General features: G+C 45.4%; 1 protein-coding gene across 1 annotated transcript; it reads left to right on the top strand.

Moving 5' to 3' along the window:
* LOC138953346 (FMRFamide-activated amiloride-sensitive sodium channel-like) lies at positions 1 to 27,684 on the top strand. Its single transcript, XM_070325146.1, has 6 exons — positions 1 to 183; positions 9,682 to 9,897; positions 10,597 to 11,039; positions 14,091 to 14,345; positions 18,170 to 18,409; positions 25,291 to 27,684. Exons 1-6 carry the CDS (start codon positions 1 to 3, stop codon positions 26,402 to 26,404), a joined length of 2,451 nt encoding a protein of 816 aa, XP_070181247.1. The 3' UTR covers positions 26,405 to 27,684.
* The last annotated feature ends 151 nt before the right edge of the window (positions 27,685 to 27,835 follow it).

The raw sequence follows: 27,835 nt of genomic DNA, 5'->3' as shown, positions 1-27,835 counted from the left end.
ATGATGGAGGTCATGGGACCAGCCCGAAAGTGGTGGAAAGGGGGAGGGGGGAGGTTGGGGGGCAAGGATGATGGAGGTCATGGGACCAGCCCGAAAGTGGTGGAAAGGGGGGAGGGGGCGGGGGACAAGGATGATGGAGGTCATGGGACCAGCCCGAAAGTGGTGGAAAGGGGGAGGGGGGAGGTTGGGGGCAAGGATGATGGAGGTCATTGGACCAGCCCGAAAGTGGTGGAAAGAGGGGGTGGAGGGGGCGGGGGGCCAGGATGATGGAGGTCATTGGACCAGCCCGAAAGTGGTGGAAAGGGGGGGGAGGGGGCGGGGGGGCAAGCATGATGGAGGTCATTGGACCAGCCCGAAAGTGGTGGAAAGGGGGGGTGGAGGGGGAGGGGGCGGGGGGGCAAGCATGATGGAGGTCATTGGACCAGCCCGAAAGTGGTGGAATGGGGGGGGGGAGGGGGAGGGGGCGGGGGGCCAGGATGATGGAGGTCATTGGACCAGCCCGAAAGTGGTGGAATGGGGGGGGGGAGGGGGAGGGGGCGGGGGGCCAGGATGATGGAGGTCATTGGACCAGCCCGAAAGCGGTGGAAAGGGGAGGGGAGGGGGAGGGGGCGGGGGGCCAGGATGATGGAGGTCATTGGACCAGCCCGAAAGCGGTGGAAAGGGGGGGGAGGGGGAGGGGGCGGGGGGCAAGGATGATGGAGGTCATTGGACCAGCCCGAAAGTGGTGGAAAGGGGGGGGGCGGGGGGCAAGGATGATGGAGGTCATTGGACCAGCCCGAAAGTGGTGGAAAGGGGGGGGGAGGGGGCGGGGGGCAAGGATGATGGAGGTCATTGGACCAGCCCGAAAGTGGTGGAAAGGGGGGGGGGGCGGGGGGCAAGGATGATGGAGGTCATTGGACCAGCCCGAAAGTGGTGGAAAGGGGGGGGGGGCGGGGGGCAAGGATGATGGAGGTCATTGGACCAGCCCGAAAGTGGTGGAAAGGGGGGGGGGGCGGGGGGCAAGGATGATGGAGGTCATTGGACCAGCCCGAAAGTGGTGGAAAGGGGGGGGGGGCGGGGGGCAAGGATGATGGAGGTCATTGGACCAGCCCGAAAGTGGTGGAAAGGGGGGGGGCGGGGGGCAAGGATGATGGAGGTCATTGGACCAGCCCGAAAGTGGTGGAAAGGGGGGGGGGAGGGGGCGGGGGGCAAGGATGATGGAGGTCATTGGACCAGCCCGAAAGTGGTGGAAAGGGGGGGGGGCGGGGGGCAAGGATGATGGAGGTCATTGGACCAGCCCGAAAGTGGTGGAAAGGGGGGGGAGGGGGAGGGGGCAAGGGTGATGGAGGTCATTGGACCAGCCCGAAAGTGGTGGAATGGGGGGGGGGAGGGGAGGGGGCGGGGGGCAAGGATGATGGAGGTCATTGGACCAGCCCGAAAGTGGTGGAAAGGGGGGGGGGGAGGGGGCGGGGGGCAAGGATGATGGAGGTCATTGGACCAGCCCGAAAGTGGTGGAAAGGGGGGGGGGGGAGGGGGCGGGGGGCAAGGATGATGGAGGTCATTGGACCAGCCCGAAAGTGGTGGAAAGGGGGGGGGAGGGGGCGGGGGTCAAGGATGATGGAGGTCATTGGACCAGCCCGAAAGTGGTGGAAAGGGGGGGGGGAGGGGGCGGGGGGCAAGGATGATGGAGGTCATTGGACCAGCCCGAAAGTGGTGGAAAGGGGGGGTGGGGGCAAGGATGATGGAGGTCATTGGACCAGCCCGAAAGTGGTGGAAAGGGGGGGGGGGGCGGGGGCGGGGGGCAAATATGATGGAGGTCATGGGACCAGCCCGAAAGTGGTGGAAGGGGGGGAGGGGGGCAAGGATGATGGAGGTCATTGGACCAGCCCGAAAGTGGTGGAAAGGGGGGGAGGGGGAGGGGGCGGGGGGCAAGGATGATGGAGGTCATTGGACCAGCCCGAAAGTGGTGGAAAGGGGGGGTGGAGGGGGCGGGGGGCCAGGATGATGGAGGTCATTGGACCAGCCCGAAAGTGGTGGAAGGGGGGGAGGGGGAGGGGGGCAAGGATGATGGAGGTCATTGGACCAGCCCGAAAGTGGTGGAAAGGGGGGGAGGGGGAGGGGGCGGGGGGCAAGGATGATGGAGGTCATTGGACCAGCCCGAAAGTGGTGGAAAGGGGGGGAGGGGGAGGGGGCGGGGGGCAAGGATGATGGAGGTCATTGGACCAGCCCGAAAGTGGTGGAAAGGGGGGAGGGGGAGGGGGCGGGGGGCAAATATGATGGAGGTCATTGGACCAGCCCGAAAGTGGTGGAAAGGGGGGGAGGGGGGGGGGCGGGGGGCAAGGATGATGGAGGTCATTGGACCAGCCCGAAAGTGGTGGAAAGGGGGGGAGGGGGCGGGGGGCAAATATGATGGAGGTCATTGGACCAGCCCGAAAGGCGTGAAGTAAGGATGTTAAAAGTCAGTCAGTTAATCAGCCCTGAGGGGGGGGGGAGACTTGTGGAGTGACGCAAGTTAATAAAGGACAATAAGTAGCAGACCATCGAACATCTAAACAATAAGCAACGGATTAGCAGGAAAGGGGGTGGAGAAAGGGGCCAAAATACGGACAGAGGGCTACAGAATAAGGAACAGGTAAAAAAAAAGGGACAGGTGAGTAAGAAAACCACGGGAATAGCTAATACTGAAATGCTGAATGGAGGGGTTGCGACTAGATAGAGGTTGGTGGGGGGGGGGGAGGGGGGGGGGCATGGAAGACAAGCATGATGGATTCCTTAGAACTAGCAGAATTCTAGAAAGTAGGTAGGCGGAAATGGTGACGGAAGAGAAGAAAAGACGGACAAACATGATGGATTATGTACTACCTGGAAGCTATGGGCATTGCGCGACACAGACAGAGTGATGGTAGATAGATGGGTCGGTGGATGGGTAAGAGATACCTGCAGGAGATACGGATATCTGAGATGCCGCCAGGTAACTTACTTCCCACCTGTGGGTGATTATGCCAGAAGTCACCGGAGCGAGGACAATCGATTCATTTTCTGCAGGTATAGTGAGAAAACCCAGACGTGCTACTGCCTTTCAGGAATTGTGCGACGCAGTAGCATCTGACGTGCGCTATCTCGCCTCTTCTTCATTATGTAACCAGCATCATATTTCGGCCCCGAAGCCACGAGGTGGGCTGTTGCATGCAACGGTACAGGTTTCCTCATTCAGTCCTGTTGGCCTGTGGCAATAGGAAGTAATTGCAGTGTTGTGCATTTCTGAAGTGTAAATTCCTGTGGTTCTGGCGAGTTCTGTTTTTATTGCAACGTTTCAGAGGACTCTACGCGACTTATTACAAATCGTATGTGTTTGGGTTTTTTAGCATTCTCTTGTGTTGCTATAGGTTTCAGAGAACCCTTCTTGTATGCTTCCTTCTTGTATGCTTCCTTAGAGCATTGCTTTTTTACATTTAGTCAAGTTTTGACTAAATGTTTTAACTTAGAGGGGGGAATCGAGACGAGGGTCGTGGTGTATGTGCGTGTGTGTGTGTGTGTGTGTCTGTCTGTGTGTGTGTGTGTAGAGCGATTCAGACTAAACTACTGGACCGATCTTTATGAAATGTGACATGAGAGTTCCTGGGTATGAAATCCCCGAACGTTTTTTTCATTTTTTTGATAAATGTCTTTGATGACGTCATATCCGGCTTTTCGTGAAAGTTGAGGCGGCACTGTCACGCCCTCATTTTTCAACCAAATTGGTTGACATTTTGGTCAAGTAATCTTCGACGAAGCCCGGACTTCGGTATTGCATTTCAGCTTGGTGGCTTAAAAATTAATTAATGACTTTGGTCATTAAAAATCTGAAAATTGTAAAAAAAAATAAAAATTTATAAAACGATCCAAATTTACGTTCATCTTATTCTCCATCATTTTCTGATTCCAAAAACATATAAATATGTTATGTTTGGATTAAAAACAAGCTCTGAAAATTAAATATATAAAAATTATTATCAAAATTAAATTGTCGAAATCAATTTAAAAACACTTTCATCTTATTCCTTGTCGGTTCCTGATTCCAAAAACATATCGATATGATATGTTTGGATTAAAAACACGCTCAGAAAGTTAAAACAAAGAGAGGTACAGAAAAGCGTGCTATCTTTCTTAGCGCAACTACTACCCCGCTCTTCTTGTCAATTTCACTGCCTTTGCCATGAGCGGTGGACTGACGATGCTACGAGTAGCCTATACGGTCTTGCTGAAAAATGGCATTGCGTTCAGTTTCATTCTGTGAGTTCGACAGCTACTTGACTAAATGTTGTATTTTCGCCTTACGCGACTTGTTTAACATTTGTATAGGATCTTTTTGTGACAGTCTGCATGCGTTTTTGAAGCAATTTGATTCTATATACCACAGTGTTTCAAAGGAACCTCTTTTGAACTGTAAAATGAAGCTAAGGGCGATTGTTGCGGCAAACGGAAGCCGTAACTGCAGCAAGATTATCGCGAAGATAACTCATTTGTCAAAACAACAACAATTAGCCTTGTCATAACTTTACATTTACAATAATCTCGCGTTGCAAAAACACAGCGGTGTCGTCTTTTATTTCGCTTGTCCTGTTTTACCATAGACACAATTACTTTTTTTCTGGGGAAAAAGTGTATTAAATTTTATCCATGTTTCCATTTGGTAATTTTTCCATTCACCCCACATAATCATCAAATGAACTCATCTCGAACTTTGTCTCAGTGCGAAATTAGAGGTTTATCAGGGTCTTTGCAACCCTCGTCTCAAGTCTAACACGCCCAGTAATGCTTGTCTTTCCTCTCATCGAACCGTTATTCTCGTACCTTGGCAACATACGGCCTGTGGAAAAGTTTTTGACCGAAAAAGTCTGCCTGTTCTCACCCCTGCCTACCTCGTCTTCTAGACCTCATAACGTTTCGTATTATTTTGTGAACTGTGACACGAAGCTTACAGTGGTAACTGCAACACGCAAAAGAAGTGAGTGGGACGATCATAGTGGTGACCGTCATTTGCATAGCAAAACATCATGGACCTTTTCAAAGGCTCTGATAACATTTTACATAATCACTCTCATCCACGGAGTTACATATATAACCCAGTGGCCTTACTAGGTCATGCCGCAAAAGAATCTTACTTTCCAAATCTGATTCACCCTATACCCCGTTGCAGATCAGATGAACTCAGTGCCCTTGCACTTTGTCTGGGTGGTCTGGGTGTAAAAACGAAAGCGGAGATGACAGATCTTCGAAATTGTCAAGTTAGGCTTTGATTACATGACACCACACACAATTACTTGCGTTTCGTCCCATCGACCTGTTGTTGTCTGGCCCCCGGCCCTGGGTAACAAGCAGCTTGTAGAAAAGTTAACGACAGGAACACTGGATTGTACTTTTGCATCCCTGTGATCCATTACTTTTCGTATCAATTCGGGAACTATTAAACTGTAACACGAAGTTAAAAGTGGTAACTGCAACAAGCGAGAGCAGTGATTGTAGTAAAATTATAACAGCGACCATAATTTAATGTTGGGCGACATAACCAGGGCTGGTCCTAGTGTAAGAGAGGGAGGGGCTTCCAAAATTAGGCAAGGTTACAGGGACTAGTCATGCGGGGGGTCAGGGTGGGAGAGGGGGGGCTTGCACCCCAGCTGCTGTTGAAATTTCGCATTCTAAAGGGCTAAAGGGGTATTTTGTACATCTTCTTGAGGAAAAAAAAAGGTTTATTTGCTGAATAAGGGGAGAGGGGGCTTCCAGAACCCAGGAATCCCCTCCACCCCCACCCTGCCTAGATCCTGCCCAGATAACATTTTAACATAATGAGTCTCACCCGTTAATATCTACTGCGACAAGAGTTATATCTATCCATATTCGTTTCACCCTGCATGATCATAATAAACTCTCCCTTAACTTTGTCTGCGTGAGAAAAAAACACCTGGAGATGACATCAAGCCAGATCAAAAGAATCGTAATGTCAAGTTAGGATTTGATTACGTGACGCCACCCACGATTACTTGGGTTTGCTGTCGTCTCATCGACCTGTTGCGTCTGGTCCCTTGGTAACGAGAAGCGTGTGGAAAACCTGCGGCCATTTTAATGACACGCGATGTTCCTGTGTTGTGTTTGATTTTGGTCTGCGGTTTTGTCCTCCTTTTTTTGGAGGGGGGGGGGGGTCTTTTCGTTTTTTTTTCTTTCTTTCTTTTTTTCGTTTTTTTTCGGTTTGTTTTTCTTTCATGCGTGTTTCTGCATAAGTCTCTTTCACTGGCTTTGCTGGGACAGTGTGTGAAAAAGTGGTGGCGATTTTAATAACACGTAATGTGTGTTATGTTTTGGCTTGCGCTTTTCATTTCTTTCTTTCTTTTTTTCAAGCTTTCTTTCTTTCTTTTTTACTATCTTTTTCTCTTTCCTTCCTTTTTACATTTAGTCAAGTTTTGACTAAATGTTTTAACATAGAGGGGGAATCGAGACAAGGGTCGTGGTGTATGTGTGTGTGTGTGTGTGTGTGTGTGTGTGTGTGTGTGTGTGTGTGTGTGTGTGTGTGTGTGTGTGTGTGTGTGTGTGTGTGTGTTTGGAGAGCGATTCAGACCAAACTACTGAACCGATCTTTATGAAATTTGACATGAGAGTTCCTGGGAATGATATCCCCGGATGATTTTTTCTTTTTTTCGATAAATACTTTTGATGACGTCATATCCGGCTTTTTGTAAAAGTTGAGACGGCACTGTCACACCCTCATTTTTCAATGAAATTGATTGAAATTTTTGTAATGCAATCTTCGACGAAGGCCAGACTTCGGTATTGCATTTCAGCTTGGTGGCTTAAAAATTAATTAATGACTTTGGTCATTAAAAATCTGAATATTGTAATAATGTTTTTTTTTTATATAAAACGATCCAAATTTACGTTCATCTTATTCTACATCATTTCCTGATTCCACAAACATATAAATATGTTATATTTGGATTAAAAACAAGCTCTGAAAAATAAAAATATAAACATTATGATCAAAATTAAAATTCCAAAATTGATTTAAAAACAATTTCATTTTATTCCTTGTCAGTTCCTGATTCCAAAAACATATAGATATGATATGTTTGGATTAAAAACACGCTCAGAAAATTAAAACGAAGAGAGGTACAGAAAAGCGTGCTATGCAGCACAGCGCAACCACTACCGCCCTAAATAGGCCGGCTCGTTAATTTCACTGCGTTTTGCACGAGCGGCGGACTACGGTCATTGTGAAAAAATGCAGTGCGTTCAGTTTCATACTGTGAGTTCCACAGCTTGACTAAATGTAGTAATTTCGCCTTACGCGACTTGTTTCTTCTTCCTGCGTGTTACTGCATACGTATTTCAAACCAGCTGGAATTGAGTTTGGAAACTTGCGGCGATTTCAATGACACGCAATGTTCCAGTGTTGTGTTTTGCTTTTTTAAATGAAGTCTTCGCATATATAACGGATCTGCAAGGCAGAACGGTGCTTTTGCAATATGTTAGTTTATAAGAACGAGGTGTTAGATGACGTCCTTCTGGTGGATACGTAGAGGTTACATGCCGAGTCTCAGTGATTTTTAAAAATAATGGTCGAAGTTAGCGGATCATGAAAAATGCAAGCTTCAGCGATAGATTATATCAATTTAAATTACAACTTATCAGATGTAAGTGCATACTGACAGCTGTGGACGTTAATGAAAATGAACAAATCGCGTTCTGCTTTTGCTATGGTTTGTTTGTTTGTTTGTTTGCTTGTTTGCTTGTTTGCTTGCTTGTTGAGTTGGTTTTTTGGTGTGTTGTTTTCGGTTCGATCGTTCTTTTGATTGTTCATTCGTTCGTTCATTTGTTTGTTAGTTCGTTCGTTCGTGCGTTCGGTTTTTTTCGTTCGTTCCTTCGTCCGTTCGTTCGTTCGTTCGTTCGTTCGTTCGTTCGTTTCTTCGTGCGTGCGTTCTTTCTTTCGTTCGTTCCTTCGTTCGTTCGTTCGTTCGTTCGTTCGTTCGTGCGTGCGTTCGTTCGTTCGTTCGTTCGTTCGTTCGTTGTGTAAAAACTCGCCTCGTCAGCACCTCAATACAAGCATGAACTATGCCACTGAATCTAGAAAGAAGTATGTCTCAAGAAGTCAACTACCGCGGAATCTGATGACCATCTGCAAATTAACCCGGCCCAAGCTGCTTCGTCCATTCCAAAGTCTTTTCTTAACATTTAACGATTCCGCTTAATTGGTAAAGAACACACTCGTTAAGACTGTTTGCCAATTTGCAAGGCAGCTGTTCGGTAGTCAGCCACAACGAAAGTAAACCTTACCTCAAGAGAGGGGAAAGAAATGGAAGGGGAGGGAAGTAAGCTTAGTAACCTGGAAGTTTGGCGCCAGACTTACGTGACGCCATCAGGAATTGTTGATGACGGCTTTTACTTCCAACAAAACTGCGATTTTAGCTTTTTTGTGCGTGGCGTGTTTCTTGACTGGTGGATTAGTGAGTCAACGAAAGTCAGCGTCACCCAAGGAAATTGGAGAGAGGCCAATTAAGTAAGTAGTAACTTACAGACGTTCCATGTCAGGCTTACGTGAGGCCCTTCATGAGTTACCAACGGTTGTAACTTTTAAGAAAAGCGTGATTTTAACTCTCTCTCTTTTTTGTGTGTGGCTCAGGACTGATGACGTGGCCAGTTAACCGCAACGAAAAGAAATAGTATTACTCGGGTGAAACAAAAAGACAGGAACAGACATCAAATGTTAACGTACAAGTTTACCACCATGCAGACGATGGATGACAAGTTGTGTTAGATTATCTTGACTGATTTCGCCAACAGTTGTTACTTCAAATAAAACAGTGATTTCTTTTGATTTTTTTGGTGTGTGTGTGTGTGTGATGTGATTCTTGACTCGTGACGGTGTCTGTTAACCGCAACACAATACAAGTGAACATTGCCTTAGTAGGTACACAAAAATAAAAATGAAATAGAAATAAGGAGGACAAAGAGGAAGTTATGACTTGGGAAGTTTAAAGACAGACGAGTTCTGTTGAATCATCTTGAGTTTATTCACCCACAGCTGTTGCTTGGAGGGAAATTGAGGGGGGCGGGGGACTCTTTGACTAAAGGAAGAGAGGGGAGAAGAACAGTTCGAACATCTGTACATGGCCCTCACAAAAGTCACTAGTTTTTCTTTTTGGCCAAGGCCTGAAGTCTGGGTAATATTAATCCCTCCTTTGATATGCATGTGTCTGAACCTGTTGATAAATTGTTTAAGGTGTTAAAACTGTCTTTTTGGGTTTGCTCCGTTTCTTGTTCCATCAAACAGTTGAACGGCTGACGCTTTGAGAATGTTGTTTTTAGACTGACGATTTAGGAAAATACTCAATGCATTACTCCATCTTACAGACTGTTATATTTTTTGGAAGGGGGGGGGGGGGCATACACGAATGGTGTACATTTTTGGCCTACGTTAAGAGGGGGATACGGGTAATGGCTTTATCTCTCTTACACATTTCAATTACCTATTGCCTTTGAAAAAGGTAACTTTATTTTGCAGGGGAAGCAACAGAATGTTTACCTGACGCCATTATTCGCATTGTGATGTCTTCTCGAACTTTGTTGTGGTTTTGACGTCGGCGATTTCACTTTGGAAGAGGGCGTCAAAAAGAGACTTCTTGATTTGTGTAATCGGTGCCGTTTGTCATTAAGTGTTTACTCATGTTGCAGATGGATGACGACCAAGAGCGCCGCCTGCCGATCAGGAAGACAGCCCTGGCCCTGATTGGAGAGCTTGGGTCAGAGAGCAACGCGCATGGTGTGGCGCGCATCGTCCGGTCACATGACAGTCGCAGGAAGATCGTGTGGAGCCTGCTGGTACTGTTCGGGGTGGGCGCCGCAATCTCTCAGCTGTCAAGCCTTGTGCATAAATACCTCCAGTATCAGGTGAGTTTTTGCGGAGACATCCCCCGCCCTAAAAGAACCAAGCCGACACGTACCCATCATTCATTTAGAAAACCCGGATATATACGCTAAAATGTAAGCAGTATTTAGCCCATTTCATGCCACAATTTCAAGAGCTTTCTTTGCATCAGATCATTGTGATTCTTGATCTTGACAGGTGGTAAATGTGTTAGAGACCCAAGACCCAGTGGAGTTTCCATATGTGACATTGGCTCCTCATGTCATAAATCGAATATGTCCCATCCCTATCAGGGCCGGACTACCGGGGGGGTTATGGGGGTTGCGCAACCCCCCCCCCCCCCCCCTCCTAGCCTAAACATGTACCTCACTTATTAAATGTTTTTTATTATTGTTTATTTTATGCCGTTTCATGCAAGGAGCGACCATTTTCCTATCTCAAAATATGACCTGCCCATCCCCCTGGACCACCACTGGCAACCCCCCCCCTCCTCTTCGCCTAGTCCGGCCCTGCCTATGTGTTGTAACATGAGCAATCTTTTTTCCTCACATTTTTGCAACAAATCATTTATCTTCACAGGTGGTAGAAGTGTCCGAGATCTATGACAGCCACCAAGGGGGGTTCCAAACTCAGTGTTGGAAGAAATTTTATCTTCATCTGTTGTAACGGGAGAGCTCTTTTATCCTCATATTTGTACAAGACATTTTCATTTTTCATGACAGGTGGTAGAAGTATCGGAGATCCAAGACAGCCACCCAGTGGAGTTTCCCTCAGTGACAGTGTGCAACATCGAGCCCATCTCGTGGCGAAAGCTGCGCCTACTGCTGGATGCTAACACCAGCTCCAGCGACGGCAACAACAACAGCAGTTCAGATGTGCGCAGCTGGCTGGAGTTTCTGGAGACCTTCCACTTCGGAGAGCAAGAAGCTCGCCTTCGCTCCATCCGCGCGTTCCACGAAAATGTGGGTGAAGACGCGTGGCACGTGCGACACAGTCTGAACGAGTCGTTGTTGCACTGTCGCTTCAACAAACAGCGGTGTTCCACGGCTAATTTCACGACGTCCTTTGACGGGAAATACTACAGTTGTTTCACCTTCAACACGCAGCCTACACACACGGACAAGAGGCTGATTGTGCACTCTACGGGTCCTGAGCATGGCTTGAGGTGATGCAAGGATGTTCGTGTTAGGGTGGGGTGTGTTAAGGGGGGTGAGGGTGGTGAAATATGGTGTGGGAGTGAGTGTGTGTGTGTATGTGTGTGTTTGTCTGTCTGTCTGCCTGTCTGCCTGTCTGCCTGTCTGTCTGTCTGTCTGTCTGTCTGTCTGTCCGTCTGTTAGTTTGTCATTGCGTGCGTGTGTGCATGCGTGCATTAGTGTATGTCTGTGTGTGTGTGTGTGTGTGTGTGTGTGTGTGTGTGTGTATGTGTGTGTGTTTGCTTTAGTCTGTCTGTCTGTCTGTATGTATGTAAGTCTATATGTCTGTCTTTGTGTTGGTTCTGGTTGAAGAAAATAATTCATGTGGCCTAGGGCTTAGGGGGGGGGGGGGGGGCGATGGGTGGAGTTGGACGTCTGGGCGGGTCCGTAAGGGTGAAAACAGGAGAAGTGGAAACATTTGTATCTTTGCATTTCTGCCTCCTTGTATGTGGGAACGTATTTAAACTTACTTGTTAGTAATCATGCAAAACCATCTGTCTTTTTGTATGTTTTATGTATGAGGGATGGTACGTAAGCCTATGTATATGGTTCTTGTATGTAATCATTGGGTCCACGGGAGCCTGCTGGTGTATCTGTATACACGCTTCTTGCTAGCTCTTGCAGAGTTTTACGGTCATTATAGCCTAGCCAGACCATCGTTTTAAGATCGCGTTTGTTAAAGGGACAATACCTAAGAAAAAAGGCCCTCAAATCGCTTCCAAAGTTACACTTTAAGATTCTGTGTTACAAATACCGCGTAGGAGGACTGCCTTCTCTTTGAAAAAGAAACTATTGTTTAAAAAGCTTAATGAAATACCGTGTCATAGGCTAAGCAATAGCACTCATTGTGGGTTACTTCCACATAGTTACTTCCCTTGTTTATGTACTTTACCAGGTTGCTAGGTCGCGGCGTCATAGAGGGCGCTGGGCGTGGTACTACCAGGTGGCGCTTCTGGACTACTTTCTGTTTCCAACACCGGAGAGAAGCAGTGCCCTGAAGCGCATTCACTCACTTCCATTTACTTAACTATAATGTTTGTGGGGCGTTTTACAGCAAATCGTGCCGTGTGCGTTTAGATTAACGTACCGTGGATTCTCCAGATTCGTCACATTTGCCCAAAAAAATCCCCCCAAACGGTCAGATCAGTAGCATCTCTTGAGTGTTGTCACTATGTTTGATCTTTCTTTCTTTCTTTATTTGGTGTTTAACGTCGTTTTCAACCACGAAGGTTATATCGCGACGGGGAAAGGGGGGGAGATGGGATAGAGCCACTTGTTAATTGTTTCTTGTTCACAAAAGCACTAATCAAAAAATTGCTCCAGGGGCTTGCAACGTAGTACAATATATGACCTTACTGGGAGAATGCAAGTTTCCAGTACAAAGGACTTAACATTTCTTGTTGCTAGTGCCGTTTTGGCTGGTGACTTGAATAATGTTCACTTTTGTTGCAAGGATGCTGTCGAAAAAGCATTTCTGTTTATGTCTCTTGGTGTATAAACGCGTTTCTTGTCTGCAAATCTCCGATACCTGTTACCTTGTTTTTTGCTTTAAAAACTTAGGCCTAAAAATGGATGCCACAAAATTCTAAATTTTACAAGAAAAATCCATTTATCAAACTTTATGGAAGTCTATTTTGAACTACTTCAGCTCTATTATCTTTATGTTTTCTCTGTCGTAAGCGTTATCACGCCTCCTCCGGAGAAGGAATAACAGAACGAATTTTGTGAGCGAATAATGGCCCAACTGTATGGAAATCGGCGGGAAGCAGCCTCCTATCACCTCTGTAATGTGTTGCTTGATTGTCAAAGCGTGTGTACATCATGAAAGCCGGCGCAATGGGGCATCACTAAGATGGCTGGCACGGCTCGTGGATTTCTGAAGAGTTAAGAATGTAGTAGCTTTTTACCAGATTAACCGCTACAACTTTTATATCGTGAGGAAAAAATAAGCGCTCTTGTAAGCTCACATCATATACCTTTTCCTTGTCCCGTCCTCTTTTCGAACGTATTGTGGGGAGGGGGGTTGCATTGCCTGTTGAAGCTCAAAAAACATAATATAATAATAATATTGGAACATTTATATAGCGCTTCTCCACAGTTCGAAGCGCTTTATATGTTCAGTCAAAACACAACACGATATATACAATTAATACAATTTGTCTCAAATAAAAAGGAAAATACTCATCAAAGAGCACACATACATGCATGTTTTTATATGAATGACACCTTAGTGAATTTGTAAATTTAATATATCAAAAACATATCCCACTGTGTACAGGTAGCAGCCAAACGAATGGTACCTAATTTCAATAACAATAACAATAACAATAGCATCACTCTATTGTCCATTAAGTTGGGTACATTAAAATGGAAACTTTTCTTTGACGCACCCAACCTGCCCTTAAAACTATCATATGACTCACATTTAATACAGAATTGATTACGACATTCAGGAAGACATACACACATGAAATGCAATGACAACATTTTCATTCTTGGAGAACAAAAGAAATCTGTACTCCCTATTAAAAGGACATCACACCCAAACATATGTCGAATGTTTCGTCTATGGAGACTTTTTCAGGACTTACAAACAAACAAATACAGAGGGGAACCTTTTTTACACCCCCGGTATAGGGGTGTGTATAGGTTTCGGTCGATGTGTTTGTTTGTTTGTTTGTGTGTTTGTGTGTTTGTGTGTTTGTGTTCGCATATAGATCTCAAGAATGAACGGACCGATCGTCACCAAACTTGGTGAACAGGTTCTATACATTCCTGAGACGGTCCTTACAAAAATTGGGACCAGTCAAACACACGGTTAGGGAGTTATTGGTGGATTAAGATTCTACAAGGACTTATAGAGAAACATATGCATGGTCAAAGGGAAATAACCTTCTCAGTTGGTGGCAGTGAGAATGGGTGCAGTGAGAATGGTTATTTCCCTTTGACCAACGGGGGTGTTTTTCCTACCTCGAAGGAATTTCTTTTTTTTTCTAAACATTTTCATTGTTATCTCTCCACAGCGTGATCATGTTTCTGGACAACAACGAGCCTCCCCTCGGCACGTACGGCGTGTACACCCTGGACACCAACATCCTGCACAGCGCGGGGGCCAGAGTCCTAGTCCATGCCCCCAACACGCTTCCCATCCCCGTGGACCACGGTCAAGACGTGGCCCCTGGCTTCTCCACCTCCGTGTCCATCAAGCCATTCCTCCACGCCAGGCTGGCCCAGCCCTATGGCAACTGTTCCGACACCAGCCTGAGAGGCCTGACCAAGTGAGTCTGAGAATAGGAAATCGTGTAATTAAATAGTGAGGCTTAGGTTTTCTCTCGTGGAACATAGGCAGAATGTGCGCTCCATGGCTCTAAGACTTTGCACCTCCGTGTCCATCAAGCCGTTTCTCCATGCAAGGCTGGTCCAGCCCTATGGCAACTGCTCGGACACTACCCTGAGATGGCTGACCAAGTAAGTTTGAGAATGGGGAATCGTGTAGTAAAATGGTCATGGTTTTCTCTCAATTGTATCATAAGTATGCAGAATGAGCACTCCATGATCTAACATACTCCACCTCCATGTTCATGAAGCCGTTCCTCCATGCAAGGCTGGTCAGTCATATGGCAACTGTTTGAACACCAGCCTCAGAGGATTGTCAGAGTTTGATAGTGTGGTGTTGTACAGTTGAATGAGCAAAGGTACATAACAGAAGATCTGGATTTCTGTCTTTTCGGTCATCGCCAGAATGTGGCACCCCATGGCAACTTAGAAGGTTGATAGTAGACAGGGGTGGAGCTAGGGGAAGGGGTGTTTGAGGGTTCCGGAAACCCCTCCCCCCAACCACTACCCCCCGCCCCCTTTCCAGGCAAATGTACATTTGTTTTTGAAGGAGAGGCCCAAAGTACTCTTTTCAAATGTTACATTTCAACAACATCTGGGGGGCCATAACCCCCCTCCCGCCTGGCCAGCCCCTGTACCCCTGCCTATTTTGGAAGCCCCTCCTTCTCTTACACTATGTCCAGCACTGGTAGATAACCATGTATTACAAAGTTAGAAAACAAGTATCTGGAGTTGTTGGCTTTTGGGCTATGGCCAGGATTTGGCTCCATGATTTACCAGCTCCTCTCTCTGTCAATTAAGTTGTTTCTACATGCCAAGCTGCCCCTGCCCTATCGCAACTGTTCTCACCAGTCTGATACCTAGTTGGAAAACAAGAATCTATGGGTGTTGGATGTTTGGCTATGGTCAGGATTCTCAAGCTCTCCTTTCTGTCAATTAAGTTGTTTCTACATGCCAAGCTGTCCCTGTCCAATTTCACCTGTTCTGACACCACTCTGAGAGGGCTGTCAAAGGAAGTCCACAGAATGCAAAAGTTAATCTAAAGAAAAATGGGGGGTGTTTTGTCCTTTCTGGTTGTATATGTACTCGTGATTTTGACCTCCCAGTAAAGTGCGACTACGGATGGTTAAAGTTAATTTTGAGACAATACAGAAATAAGGTGTGTGTTGTACATGTACTCGTGATTCTGACCTCTCATCTCTTGGCGGCTGTTCGAGGTGAACGGAGATTATTTGATGCACGTGCCAAGCAGACAAGCGTGCGTGCTTTCGCTCGCTTGCGTGTGTGAGTGTGTGTGTGTTTGTGTGTGTGTGTGTGTGTGTGTGTGTGTGTGTGTGTGTGTGTGTGTGTGTTGGTGTGTGTCTGTGTGTGCGTGCGTGTGTGCTTGCGTGCGTGCCTGCGTGTGTATATGCCTGTGTGTCGGTGGGTATGTCAATCAATCAATCAATATGAGGCTTATATCGCGCGTATTCCGTGGGTACAGTTCTAAGCGCAGGGATTATTTTTATTTTATTTTTTTATTTTATGCAATTTATATCGCGCACATATTCAAGGCGCAGGGATTTATTTATGCCGTGTGAGATGGAATTTTTATTTACACAATACATCACGCATTCACATCGGCCAGCAGATCGCAGCCATTTCGGCGCATATCCTACTTTTCACGGCCTATTATTCCAAGTCACACGGGTATTTTGGTGGACATTTTTATCTATGCCTATACAATTTTGCCAGGAAAGACCCTTTTGTCAATCGTGGGATCTTTAACGTGCACACCCCAATGTAGTGTACAAAGGGTATGTGCCTTTGTGTCTGTGTCACTGTATGTGTCCATGCGTCTGTACTCGACTGAGCACGCCTCCCCTTGCCTATGTCTCTTTTTTCAAACTTCAGAATGAAAAAGAAAACAATCAAAGTCTTTGTGTAACTGCTCTCGGACAATCCACTTACTGAGCTGTCAGAGAGTGTCTTCGCCTCAATGCATACGCGCGGTCTTTGAGTACACAGTATTTTTCGACTGGTCGAAAAGTTCAGAGTAAAGTTATTTCTTAACGGCCCCGAAGGTATGAAGAAGTCAATATTTTAAATTACTTTCAATTTCATTGTGGCCGTAAGGGGTAGATATATACTTTCCGGGGTTATGGAGTGCTCGGCGTGTTGATTTTTTGCTGACGTTTTGGGCGGCAGTAGAATCTACTCAGAGCTTCAAAGAATGGAGGCTCTTGGCCCGTCTGGGATTTTTTTTTCTCCATGAAACTGCGAATTGTTCGAGGAAAGGACGTCTGGCTTGAGTGCATGAAGTGCTGAAACAGGAGGTTGATCTTTGCTGCAGAAAGTGATGACTAACCACGCTCACTCGTTTAGGTCTGCATTATCATCCTATCATCAACAGAAAAAGAAAAATGTCTGTTTGTTACATTCAGGTAATAAAGTTGTATTGAATTGAGTTGAATTGAATCCTCCATCCCCGTCTCCTTATTTCTCTTCCCTCTTCCTTCCCCTATCGTCACTATCCTCGCCCTCTTTCTTCTTCGTGTCTTCCTTTGTCTTCATTTTCTTTAAATTCTTTTCTGCCTTCTCCTCTTCCTTCGTTTTTTCCACACATTATATTTATTTTGTTGGTTATTTCAACTGGTTTCTCACTTTCAACTATTTTTTTCTGTACAAATGAAAAAGACCCCCCAAAAATACTGTAATCACCTATTATTAACATTTGACGACGACATTACAATCAGTAGGGGAAGGGCTCCTAATATGGACCACTTTTTGTTTCATGCTAATAACTAGCTTGTTTTCTTGCGAAGAAGTTTCATTTTGTGTTTGGTAGTCCTTCTCTCTTAGGTGAACCGTTAGGCCTAATTAGAGTGAAATAGCTTTGATAGACATTCAGCAAAAATTAAATACAGAAAAAATCACAAATGGTCCATATTAGGCGCCCAGGCTCCTAATATGGACCAGTGAAGCGGCCTTCACGAATCACTGTCAAAAGCCCCCTATACTTCAAAATAACATGATACAACTTGGTGTGCATGTCAGACTAATTCAAATATGCTTTAGATTTATCTGTTTCGGGTTGATGAGAGCATTTTTTTAAGCACACGAGGAAACTAAAGAAGCATATCAAAAACAGAGTGAAAATAAGTGAAATTATCAACTTCCACAAAAAGAAGACAATTTGATATTTTTTTTTTGAAAGCTTGAGGGCTAGTTATAGGTTATTTTCAGCAAGCTTCTTAATGAATTACTGAAAATAGCCTTTAGCTTTTATTTTCTTCGATTTGCTGAAGGTGGTCCATATCAGGGGACTCACACATACTTTGAGATTTTGCTATTATTTTTTGTTTGCAGTAGAAACTCGGGGTCAAAACTGCTAAAATGTAACAAATACGGCCTTAGCTGTCATATATAGCAATTTTTGTGTGATAAAAGCTTTGGCTGTGGACAGAAACGAGTCCGTTTTAGGCGTCAAATTTAGAGTGAACGCTGCCAAAAGTGAAAAAAAGAGAAAAAGCCTAACGGTTTTGAGGTTTGTGTTTCTGCAACTGTTTTGACAAGTTATCCAGAGAGGGTGAATACAGCGAATGAAATTGTTTTTAGCGCTCTAGCGCCGTTAGTTTGTCAGATCAAGAGGTGGTCCATATTAGGAGCCGGTCCATATTAGGAGCCCTTCCCCTATTCGTGTAATTACGTCACTACATAAATATAAAAGTTGGGTCTTTTTGTTTCTCGCTCTCATTGTTCTTCTATTATCTGTGTGTTGACCCAGTTTCACCAGCACGTTTTCCACGTGCATCGCGGTGTGCAAGCAGGAGCTGATCGTCGGGGAGTGCGGCTGTCGCTCCTCCGTGCTGCCCCAGATCCCTGACGTCATGCACGTGCAGTACTGCGGCCACGTGCCCAACTGGCGACTCATGGTGCAGAACAAGGGAGACTACAACCTCACGCAGCACCTACCCGCTCTGCACTGCGAGGCCAAGGTGTTAGAGAGGCTGAAGAACGACAGAGGGTGAGTTGGTGTTGATCAGCGTCAGGGCCCAACCAACCAGTAAGGGGCTCCGCTCACCTATGTAACTTCAGCAGGACCGACGACGCACTGCAGCTTATCCCAGCCCGCTACACGTTGCATGAAAGGAAAACAGGCCAAGTACTCGTCATAATCCCCATCGCGGCATAAATAATAGGCAGTGCGTCGTCTGTGCCGCTGAAACTGCGCAGGTATATTCTGCCCATAAGCGCTATAAAGAAAAGTCTGCGCAAAATCTGCGCCAAGTCACGGCCGAGTCGAGCAGAGCTCAACTGCGGCTAAATCTGTCCTAAATCGAACCAAAATCGTTGGGGCCGTTCACATGGTAGGCTTTTTGCCAACTTGTCCTCAAGAACTCCGGAGCGATTTCAGACCAACATGGTGTTGATCATAGAGGTTGAGGAACGAGAGAGGGTGAGTTGGATTTTGGTGTGTATCAGCGTTATAGACAGATTGAAAAACGGTAGAGAGGCTGAAGAGCGAGTGAGGGTGAGTTGGATTTTGGTGTTGATCAGCGTTGGGGAGGCTGGTGGTGGTGTTTGGTGTGTTTGCGAGGTTGTTATCTCTGATTGTGTCTGCTCCTATCGGCCAACATTAATCATCTCGAAGATCTTATCTATTTGTATGTCTGTCTTCTGTCTTTCGCCGATTGTTTTGTCTCTTTGTCTCTGTCTCTGCCTCTCTGCGCTGTATGTCTCTCTGTCTCTGTCTCTGTCTCTCTGTCTCTGTCTCTCTCTCTCTCTCTCTGTCTCTCTCTCTTTTTCTCTCCCCCCCTCTCTCTTTCTCTCTCTCTCTCTTTCTCTCTCTTTCTCTCTCTCTTTCTCTCTCTCTCTCTCTCTCTCTCTCTCTCTCTCTCTCTCTCTCTCTCTCTCTCTCTCTCTCTCTCTCTCCGATCTCCGATCTCCCAGGTCAAATTATGTGCAGACCTGCTAGTCACTTAACCCCCTTCGTGTGTACACGCAAGCACAAGACCAAGTGCGCACGGAAAAGATCCTGTAATCCATGTCGGAGTTCGGTGGGGTATGGAAACACGAAAATACCCAGCATGCCTACCCAACGAAAGCGGAGTGAATCTGAATATGCTTTCAGAGTATAGTGTGGGGAACCCAAATGGGCAAACGAGCTCACACGTCACCAGAATTTCTGGAACGCTGAAGAAGAAGAAGAAGTGAGGTGAAAGAAAACAGACTTGTCCTTGTCTCGTGGCCTCTCTGTCTGTCTGGACAGAGAATAGACGATGTTCGGAAATAACTCTGTCAGGATTTTCAAGCGGTGTGGCAGAGTAAGCGCCCCAGAATGTGAGTCAGAAGTGCACGATGCTGTCTGCGGCTTTAAGTTTCGGGGCTCTGATGTTCACATTTTCCAAAGAAAAGGGTGTCCTATTAAGCGCGAACAGCATGACATAGACATCAGAGTTAGTTGTTTGTCGGGATCGCACGTAAAAGCCGCAGTCAGCATCGTGCACTTCCGCCTCACAATCTTGGGCGCAAACTCTGTCACTCCGCTTGAAGATCCTGACAGTCATTTCCGGAAAAAAACTATTTTGTTTTACCCCAGATTACGACAGATAAAGGGAACCGGATTCTTAACACCTTTTCTTACCTTCTACTTCTTCCTCTTGAAAGTCATTTTCCAGTCTGCAACATTTTTCTCGCGACGGTTGAAACTTTCTAAAATTCAAATTCTCAGACACGTCGGAAATACGTCAGAGAAAAAGGACCGTGCGAGGCATGTGAAGTCGAAGAAAGGTCGTTTCACTGGTGGAAATTAAAGAGTAGAATTATCCAGTAAAACGTCCCGCTGTGTCAAGGAAGCAGGTACTGTAGTCGGCACAATGGTTTGTCTGGGAAGGACCGGAAAGATGTCACAGCTGGGACACCTTAATGTGTGTCTGTCTCTTGTGGTAGTACGTTACTACCAAAGTGTAGTTTTGATCTCATTGAATATCTTTCTCGTATACCCTGTCACTAAGATTAGAAAAAAACATTTTCAGCCTAAGGCTTTAGTACCGCAAAAGAAAAAAGTATGGTAGGATAAGCTAATCCTTAGCCTATACTGTCAGTTTGGATGAGGACAATGCCATGAAATAGCAACAGGAGTTGTCAGTTGAGTGTTGCAACAACAAAATATCGAAGTACAGTTATGGTCTTGAAATCGTCCTGTTACATGGCAGTTCGTCTCTCTGAGACTACTTTATAACAATGTCTGTCTAACGAATTTTTAAAAAAGTAAAAAATAAAAGAGGTATTGTACATGAACATGTTAATGTCCATTGTAGCTCAAACACATTTATAACAGTTTATAAGGAATATTGTAACAATCAGTGGTATTTATTAAACGCCCCACATGATGTGCTTGGCAAATTCAAAAAACAAACAAAAACAAAAAAAACCAATGTCTGCCAAGGTTGGCGGACGACATTGTTACAAAGTAGTCAAGTAGTCGCCGAACTTAAGTGCTACAAAAACTTTAAAAAGGGCAAGAAAATATAAAAGGTATAGTGGGACAACTTGTCGGGGATCAGTGTTTGTAATTTTTGAGTTTCAAATATTAAGTAGAAAATTTGATTTGTAAATATAAGAAATATTTCCATTGTAAAGAGAAAATGTCCATGTCTCGTGAGTGTAATATACCTCTATGCTGGAGTTAAAAAGAAGAAAAAAGACCAATGAAGAAGGATGCTCACCGCCTATTTACAAGAAGAAAAAATAAAAAAATAAAAAATAAAAATAAAAATAGTGGGACCCCTTTATAACACCTTAACAATCTGAGAAAACCAGGTCTTAAAAAGGAGGGAGCTTTATAATGGGGGTACATATACACAGGTTATGAACAGACAATCTGGAAAATCAAGGTCTTAAAAAGGTGGAAGTCTTACAAAAAATGGGGGGGGGGTCTTAAAAGGGGGTTTGCACTGTACACAGCGATATAGGTTACTAATAGCTGCAAAGTGCACGAATGTCAGCAGCTCTCGGGAGAAAACAACCGAACAAATATACATGTTTACCATTTAGTGTTCCCAGCGGCGTCATCCTTTGCGCTAGAAGCATTTTTATTGGGTACAATGTTGCTGCTGTATTTGTGTTCTGTATTCAAATGTATTGTAAGTTTGTGTATTTACTGCGGAACAAAGGGGCAGCGATCAGTGTTAATGAATGTCTGTTTTTATCTGTCTGTCTGTACGTGTTTCGGCCTGTCTCTGTGCTTTTTTCTTTCTGTTTCTCTGTCTGTGCGTCTGCATGCAAGTTGTCGACCAGTCACAGAAGCAAACCTGACCAGGTATGCGAGCACTTCATCCACGGCGATGAAACCGGAAGCATTCGTTGTTTGCAGTTGTAAATATAAAGGATATTGAGCAACTACCGCGGAAATAAGAACGTATGATCAACATAGGGCTGTGTGAGATTATCCAATCACAACCCCCGAATTCCCCCACGTGCCTATCAGAATAGCAATATATTGACATATTCTTTCTTTCTTTATTTGGTGTTGAACGTCGTTTTCAACCACGAATGTTATATCGCGACGGATATTGACATATACTGCTTTCGTTTGGAATTTTATGTGTTGGTTGGTTAGTAAGCTGGTTCGATCGATCACTGCTTCCTTCCCTTTCTTCGTCCTCGCCTCCCTTGGTCCTAGCTCCTTCCCACCCTTTCTCTCTTCCATCCTTCCCTTGGTCCTAGCTCCTTCCCACCCTTTCTCTCTTCCATCATTCCATCATGTCTTCATTTTTTCGATCCTTCTTTCATACGTCCTTCCGTCCATCCTTTCTTCCCTCCATTCAATATTTATATTCGTACTTCCCTGCTTCATTTCTGTTTTCCTTACTTCATTTCTAAATTGCTTGCTTGCTTGGTTTCAATTTTTGTTTGTTTGTTTGTTTTCTTTTTGTGTGTTTTCCTGTCGTTTTCGATGATGTTTTGTTGAAGGAATCTTGCCATGCGCACGACAAAAACGATCACCATCACCAGTAAATCTTGTTATCTATTTTGTCGACCTTACACCCCTGTCTTCTATAATTCAAAACGACAGATGAAAACAAACACGCCAGGCGATCCATTTGAAGAAGAAGCAAGTCGCGTAAGGCGAAAATACAACATTTAGTCAAGCTCAGTCGAACTCACAGAATGAAACTGAACGCATTGCATTTTTTCCGCAAGACCGTACACTCGTAGCATCGTCTGTCCACCGCTCGTGCCAAAGGCAGTGAAATTAACAATACAGAAAAGCGTGGTAGCGGTTGCGCAGAGGAGGAGGGCCCGCTTTTCTATATCTCTATTCCTTTTAACTCTCTGAACGTGTTTTTAATCCAAACATATCATATCTATATGTTTTTGGAATCAGGAACGGACAAGAAATAAGATAAAATAGTTTTTAAATCGATTTCGAAAATTTAATTTTAATCATAATTTTTATATTTTTAATTTTCAGAGCTTGTTTTTAATCCGAATATAACATAATTATATGTTTTTGGAATCAGAAAATGATGAACAATACGATAAACGTAATTTTGGATCGTTTTATAAAAACATAATTTTAATTACAATTTTCAGATTTGTAATGACCAAAGTCATAAATTACATTTTAAGCCTCCAAGCTGAAATGCAATACCAAAGTCCGGCCTTTGTCGAAGATTGCTTTGCCAAAATGTCAATCAATTTTATTGAAAAATGAGGGTGTGACAGTGCCGCCTCAACTTTTACAAAATGCCGGATATGACGTCATCAAAGACATTTATCGAAAAAAAGAATTCCGGGGATATTATTCCCAGGAACTCTCATGTCAAATTTCATAAAGATCGGTCCAGTAGTTTAGTCTGAATCGCTCTACACACACAGACAGACAGACAGACAGACAGACACACACACACACACACACACACACACACACACACACACACACACACACACACACACACACATACACACACACACACACATTCACCACGACCCTCGTCTCGATTCCCCCCTCTATGTTAAAACATTTAGTCAAAACTTGACTAAATGTAAAAAACATTGCATGCTATCCCTTCTCTCATGAGGCCGTAGCCAAACTGATATAGATGCTGCTTTTCAGTTTAACTTAGTATTGATTGAATGCAACCTTCAGTGTCTTTTCTCTGCTGTAAGATTTCACCAGGTTCATGTAAAAGCCACGGTGCTTATGAACCGGAAAAGCAAATTGCTTCCGGGTTTTTACTCTGTGATAGTTTGCGAACTTGATGAACCTTGGAAACTTGCAGGAGAAAGGGGTATCTTCGAAATTGAAAGACATCTTTGACTTCGCTGTCAATGAACATTCAATCATCTTCGAGACACATTCAATCATCTTCGAGACACACACACACACACACATACACGCGCGCGCACACACGCACACACAATCTCTCTCTCTCTCTTTCTCACTCTCTCTCTCTCTCTCTCTCTCTCTCTCTCTCTCTCTCTCTCTCTCTCTCTCTCTCTCTCTCTCTCTATCGCGCGCTCTCTTTCTCTTGACCTCTTCATTCATCGTTCTCGTGTTATTAGTTCCGAATGCAACAGTTTCGGTTCAGTAACCTATGAGAGTGAGAGAGTCAAAGAGTCAAACATTGTAACTCAAAAACCTCAATTTTGTTATCAGTTTGTGTGACTAATCGATCAGTCATCTCCATGAGCAATTAAAAAAGTAAATTAAATTGAATTGTAGTAATAGCAATATTGAACATTTCTCTTTCTCGTTTCAGATTTACCTAAACAAGTAAACATTATGTTGGTCGAGATGGTAGTAGGCCTACATGTACCATAGCGAATAAAATACCGGATGCTGCCAGCATGAGCGATTGTATGCGTTGCGATGGGCTTTGCAAAGCATGCAAGCGATTACTACTGTATTTCACACAAAAATCATCAAGACATTTGTAATCTTCGTCTTCTTCTGCGATTGTAGGCTGCAACTCCCATGTGCACACGTGTTGTGTTTTTTTGGTGTTTTTTTCCCCAGTGGGCTTTCACTTGTATAGCCGGGTTGGTGGTTTTTTTTTCATTCGCCGTTTGGGCTGTCATGCTCCATTGTACGGAAAGTAGATTTTATATCAAATTTGTTACTCGCAAGTCCAATGTTTCTTTCCCTCTCCGATTTTTTTCTGAACTTATTCTCTTCATTCTTCTGCTGCAGTTGCCACTACCTCACTACCTCACTACCGTTGCGCATCTTTTTGTCTTCTTTCTTGTTAGGTCTGATTGTTTCACATTTTCCCTCCAATGTACCGAGTCGCTTTGTCGGTCCAGGCAACCTTCCCTCATATCCATCAGTCTGGGTGACGTGGCTGTCTTTCCTTATTGATGCATTTGTCCGATCTGTTCTGTCCATGCGTGGACGTCAAGCTTGCCCGTCCCGCTTCTCAACAGGTCATCACTTCGCCTTTTTTGTCTTTATTTGTTTATCATCGCTGTCTTTCCTTGTTGATTGATTCTTGATGGAACTGTTCGAACTGTCGTGTTCGTTTCAGCGCGTTTTGCCCATCCCTTTGCTCAGATAGCGAGACTTTTCATTCCCATCATTTCGCCTTGTGCGCGTGTGCGGGTGTGTGGATGTGTGTCTGTGTGTATGGGGGGAGGGTGGGTGTGTGCCGGTGGGTGTCTGCGAGAGTGTCTGTGTGTGGGTGTAGTCGGTTGTGGGTGGGTGGGTGTGGGTGTGTGTGTGTGTGTATGTGTGTGTGTGTGTGTGTGCGTGCGTGTGTGTACGTGTGTGCGTGTGTGCCTGGCCGTCATGCTCTCCCCTTATTGAATGCATTTCAGTATTCTTCTGTAGACCGTAACATTCTCTGCCTTTGACATTCCATTCTGCCATGTTCACATTCGGGCCATTCTGCCATGTTCCAGATATGAAACAAACTGTGGGTGTACCCACCCTTGCGGCGAGCTGTCGTACCACATGTCGACGTCCATGTCCTACTGGCCCACGGAGCTGTACCAGTTCGACGCCCTCAACCAGATGTACGGCGACTCCATCGCGGTCTCGCCGCTCCACAGGGCCTACTCGCTGCACAAGATCAATATTGAGGCAGGGGAGAAGCTGATGAACGAGCTCCAACAACAGGGCCAGCACCACGACGACAACGCCACAACAACGACAACAGAGAGAAGCGTGGATGGTGATGCAGCGTCTAGTGGTGGTTCAAGTAGTACAGGAAGTAAAGCGTCTCCATCCTCTGACTTCAGCAACGGGACGGACAAGAACAACAGCAGCAGCAGCAGCAGCAACAACTCCGCAGGCTCCCAAGGCAAGGAGAGCGGTGAGCCCCAAGAGCCGCCCTCTCTGGATTACAACCGTCAGCAGCTGGACAACCTGCGTGAAGCCTCCACAGACATCCGTCAGAACCTGCTGCGCCTCAACGTCTACCTGGAGGACCTGAGCGTGGTCAAGTACAAGCAGATGCCGGCTTACGGCATGGAGGACCTCGTTGCCGACATCGGGGGCACCTTGGGTCTGTGGATGGGGGTCTCCGTGCTCACCATCATGGAGCTGCTCGAGCTCATCTTCAGGCTGTCCTATCTCTTCATGAGGGCGGAGCGGAAGCCTGAAGGCCCCAGCCTGAGCGAGAGGCAGAAGGAGACGTCTACCCGAGGAGACAGTTTCAACGAAGAGAGGAACGCCAGGTCAAGATCAAGATCGCCCTTTGACGATCACAACCACCACAGTGACCATCTCAATCATCACACTGACCATCAGCACAACAATCGCCCGTCGCGGGACGGCAATGACAGTGACCACGAGGTAGACCCTTTCTCCACCGACCACGAGGGTCGGGGTGGCTACAGCTACAGGACTGAGGCCGACTATAACCGTCACCTGGAGGACGGACACGGCCTGTTTGAGACCAACGGTAACGGGGTTGGCGTGACGTCACCTAACAGCGTGGCGCCTCTCCCTAGGACAGAGTACAGCGGTCGGACAAAGTATTGGCGCTTGATGCGGGGGAAGTCGAAAAGGTGATAGCTGTTCGACTAAGTCATGTGCCTGTGTATTGACCAAGTGCAACGATATTAACCTAGTTTGATCAGTTGATGGGTGTGCATGTGTTGACAAAGTGATGATGGAATGAAGTCAGTCTCTGTTCTCGAAAGGCGACTCAGCTGCAAAGTGACAGCAAAAATGAAAGGAGTTCGGTGTTGCCATTTTGTGAACTCTGAAATATTGGCAGGTAGTGTTAGTCTCAGCTACGTTTAACTTCTCTTGTGCATCTGTTCACCAAGGGAAACTGTGCGCTTTCGAGAATATTAGACTTAAACGTTATCATGGTCAAAATACTATAGAATCGACTGTGGTGTCAGTTTTATCTTTTGGGCGAATGTTTGATGGATCAAGTTGTGTTCTTACTTCTCCATACTGTTGAATACGGGTCGCTTGTGTGCAAAATCTGTGGATAAATTTGTCTGTGATTTAATTTCGGGTGCCAAGTAACGAATTTTTTTTTAAAGTGTCATTAGTGGATGAAAGGCCCGGTTCAGTGAAGTGTTACAGAGCAATATCGACAGAATGGTATTGTGGTGCGAAATGTGTGGGTAAACAGTGAGATGGTAGATGATTCGAAAACATCAAATCAAATCATGTGTTGCTGAACTTTGGTAGTGTTGAATCAGCGTGCTTTGAGAATCTTCACAAGACCCACATTATAGTTTGGAAAGACTTTGAGGTGATATTGACTAGTGCGCGTTACAGTGAAAGAGAAGATCGAATGACCTCCAGATGTTAATCGTCTGCTTGTAATTCTCTCTTTTAGCCAGTGTACGTGTCCCTCGCAGTTCACGAGAAATATCAGTATGTGAATCTCGTGTGGCCTTTCTTTTTTTTTTATTTGAGGCATGTATAATATATGCAAAAAACGTGACATCAGTTATGATCCAGTTTATGTGTACTTAAATGAGTTGTTGTACATTACAGGTAAGACAATATAATTATGTTGAGGTAAAATATGTTGAATAAAGTGGGATCCAGCGTGACAGTTAGGCTATCATGTGTGACCAGGGCCGGACTACCAGGGGGGTTATGGGGGTTGCGCAACCCCCCCCCCCCCCCCCCCCCAGCCTAAACATGTACCCCACTTATTTAAAACATTTTTTATTATTGTTTATTTTATGCCGTTTCATGCAAGGAGCGACCATTTTCCTATCTCAGAATATGACCTACCCATCAGCTTCAGGGCGCTTTGCCCCCTGACCCCCACAAGGGGCTCTGCCCCTTGACCCCGCCAGGGGGAACATCCCCCTGGACCACCACTGGCAACCCCGGCCCCCCCCCCCCCCCTCCTCTTCGCCTAGTCCGGCCCTGGTGACGTATACTCTATGGGGCTCTTGTTACTACTCTGTGTTTTCAAATAGGTATCAGTTCATTTGCCAGACGACTTGAGCTAAGAACATAGCTATG

This window comes from Littorina saxatilis, linkage group LG17, assembly GCF_037325665.1.
Source record: "Littorina saxatilis isolate snail1 linkage group LG17, US_GU_Lsax_2.0, whole genome shotgun sequence".
Lineage (NCBI taxonomy): Eukaryota > Metazoa > Mollusca > Gastropoda > Littorinimorpha > Littorinidae > Littorina > Littorina saxatilis.
This window is presented reverse-complemented; position numbering and strand designations above follow the sequence as displayed.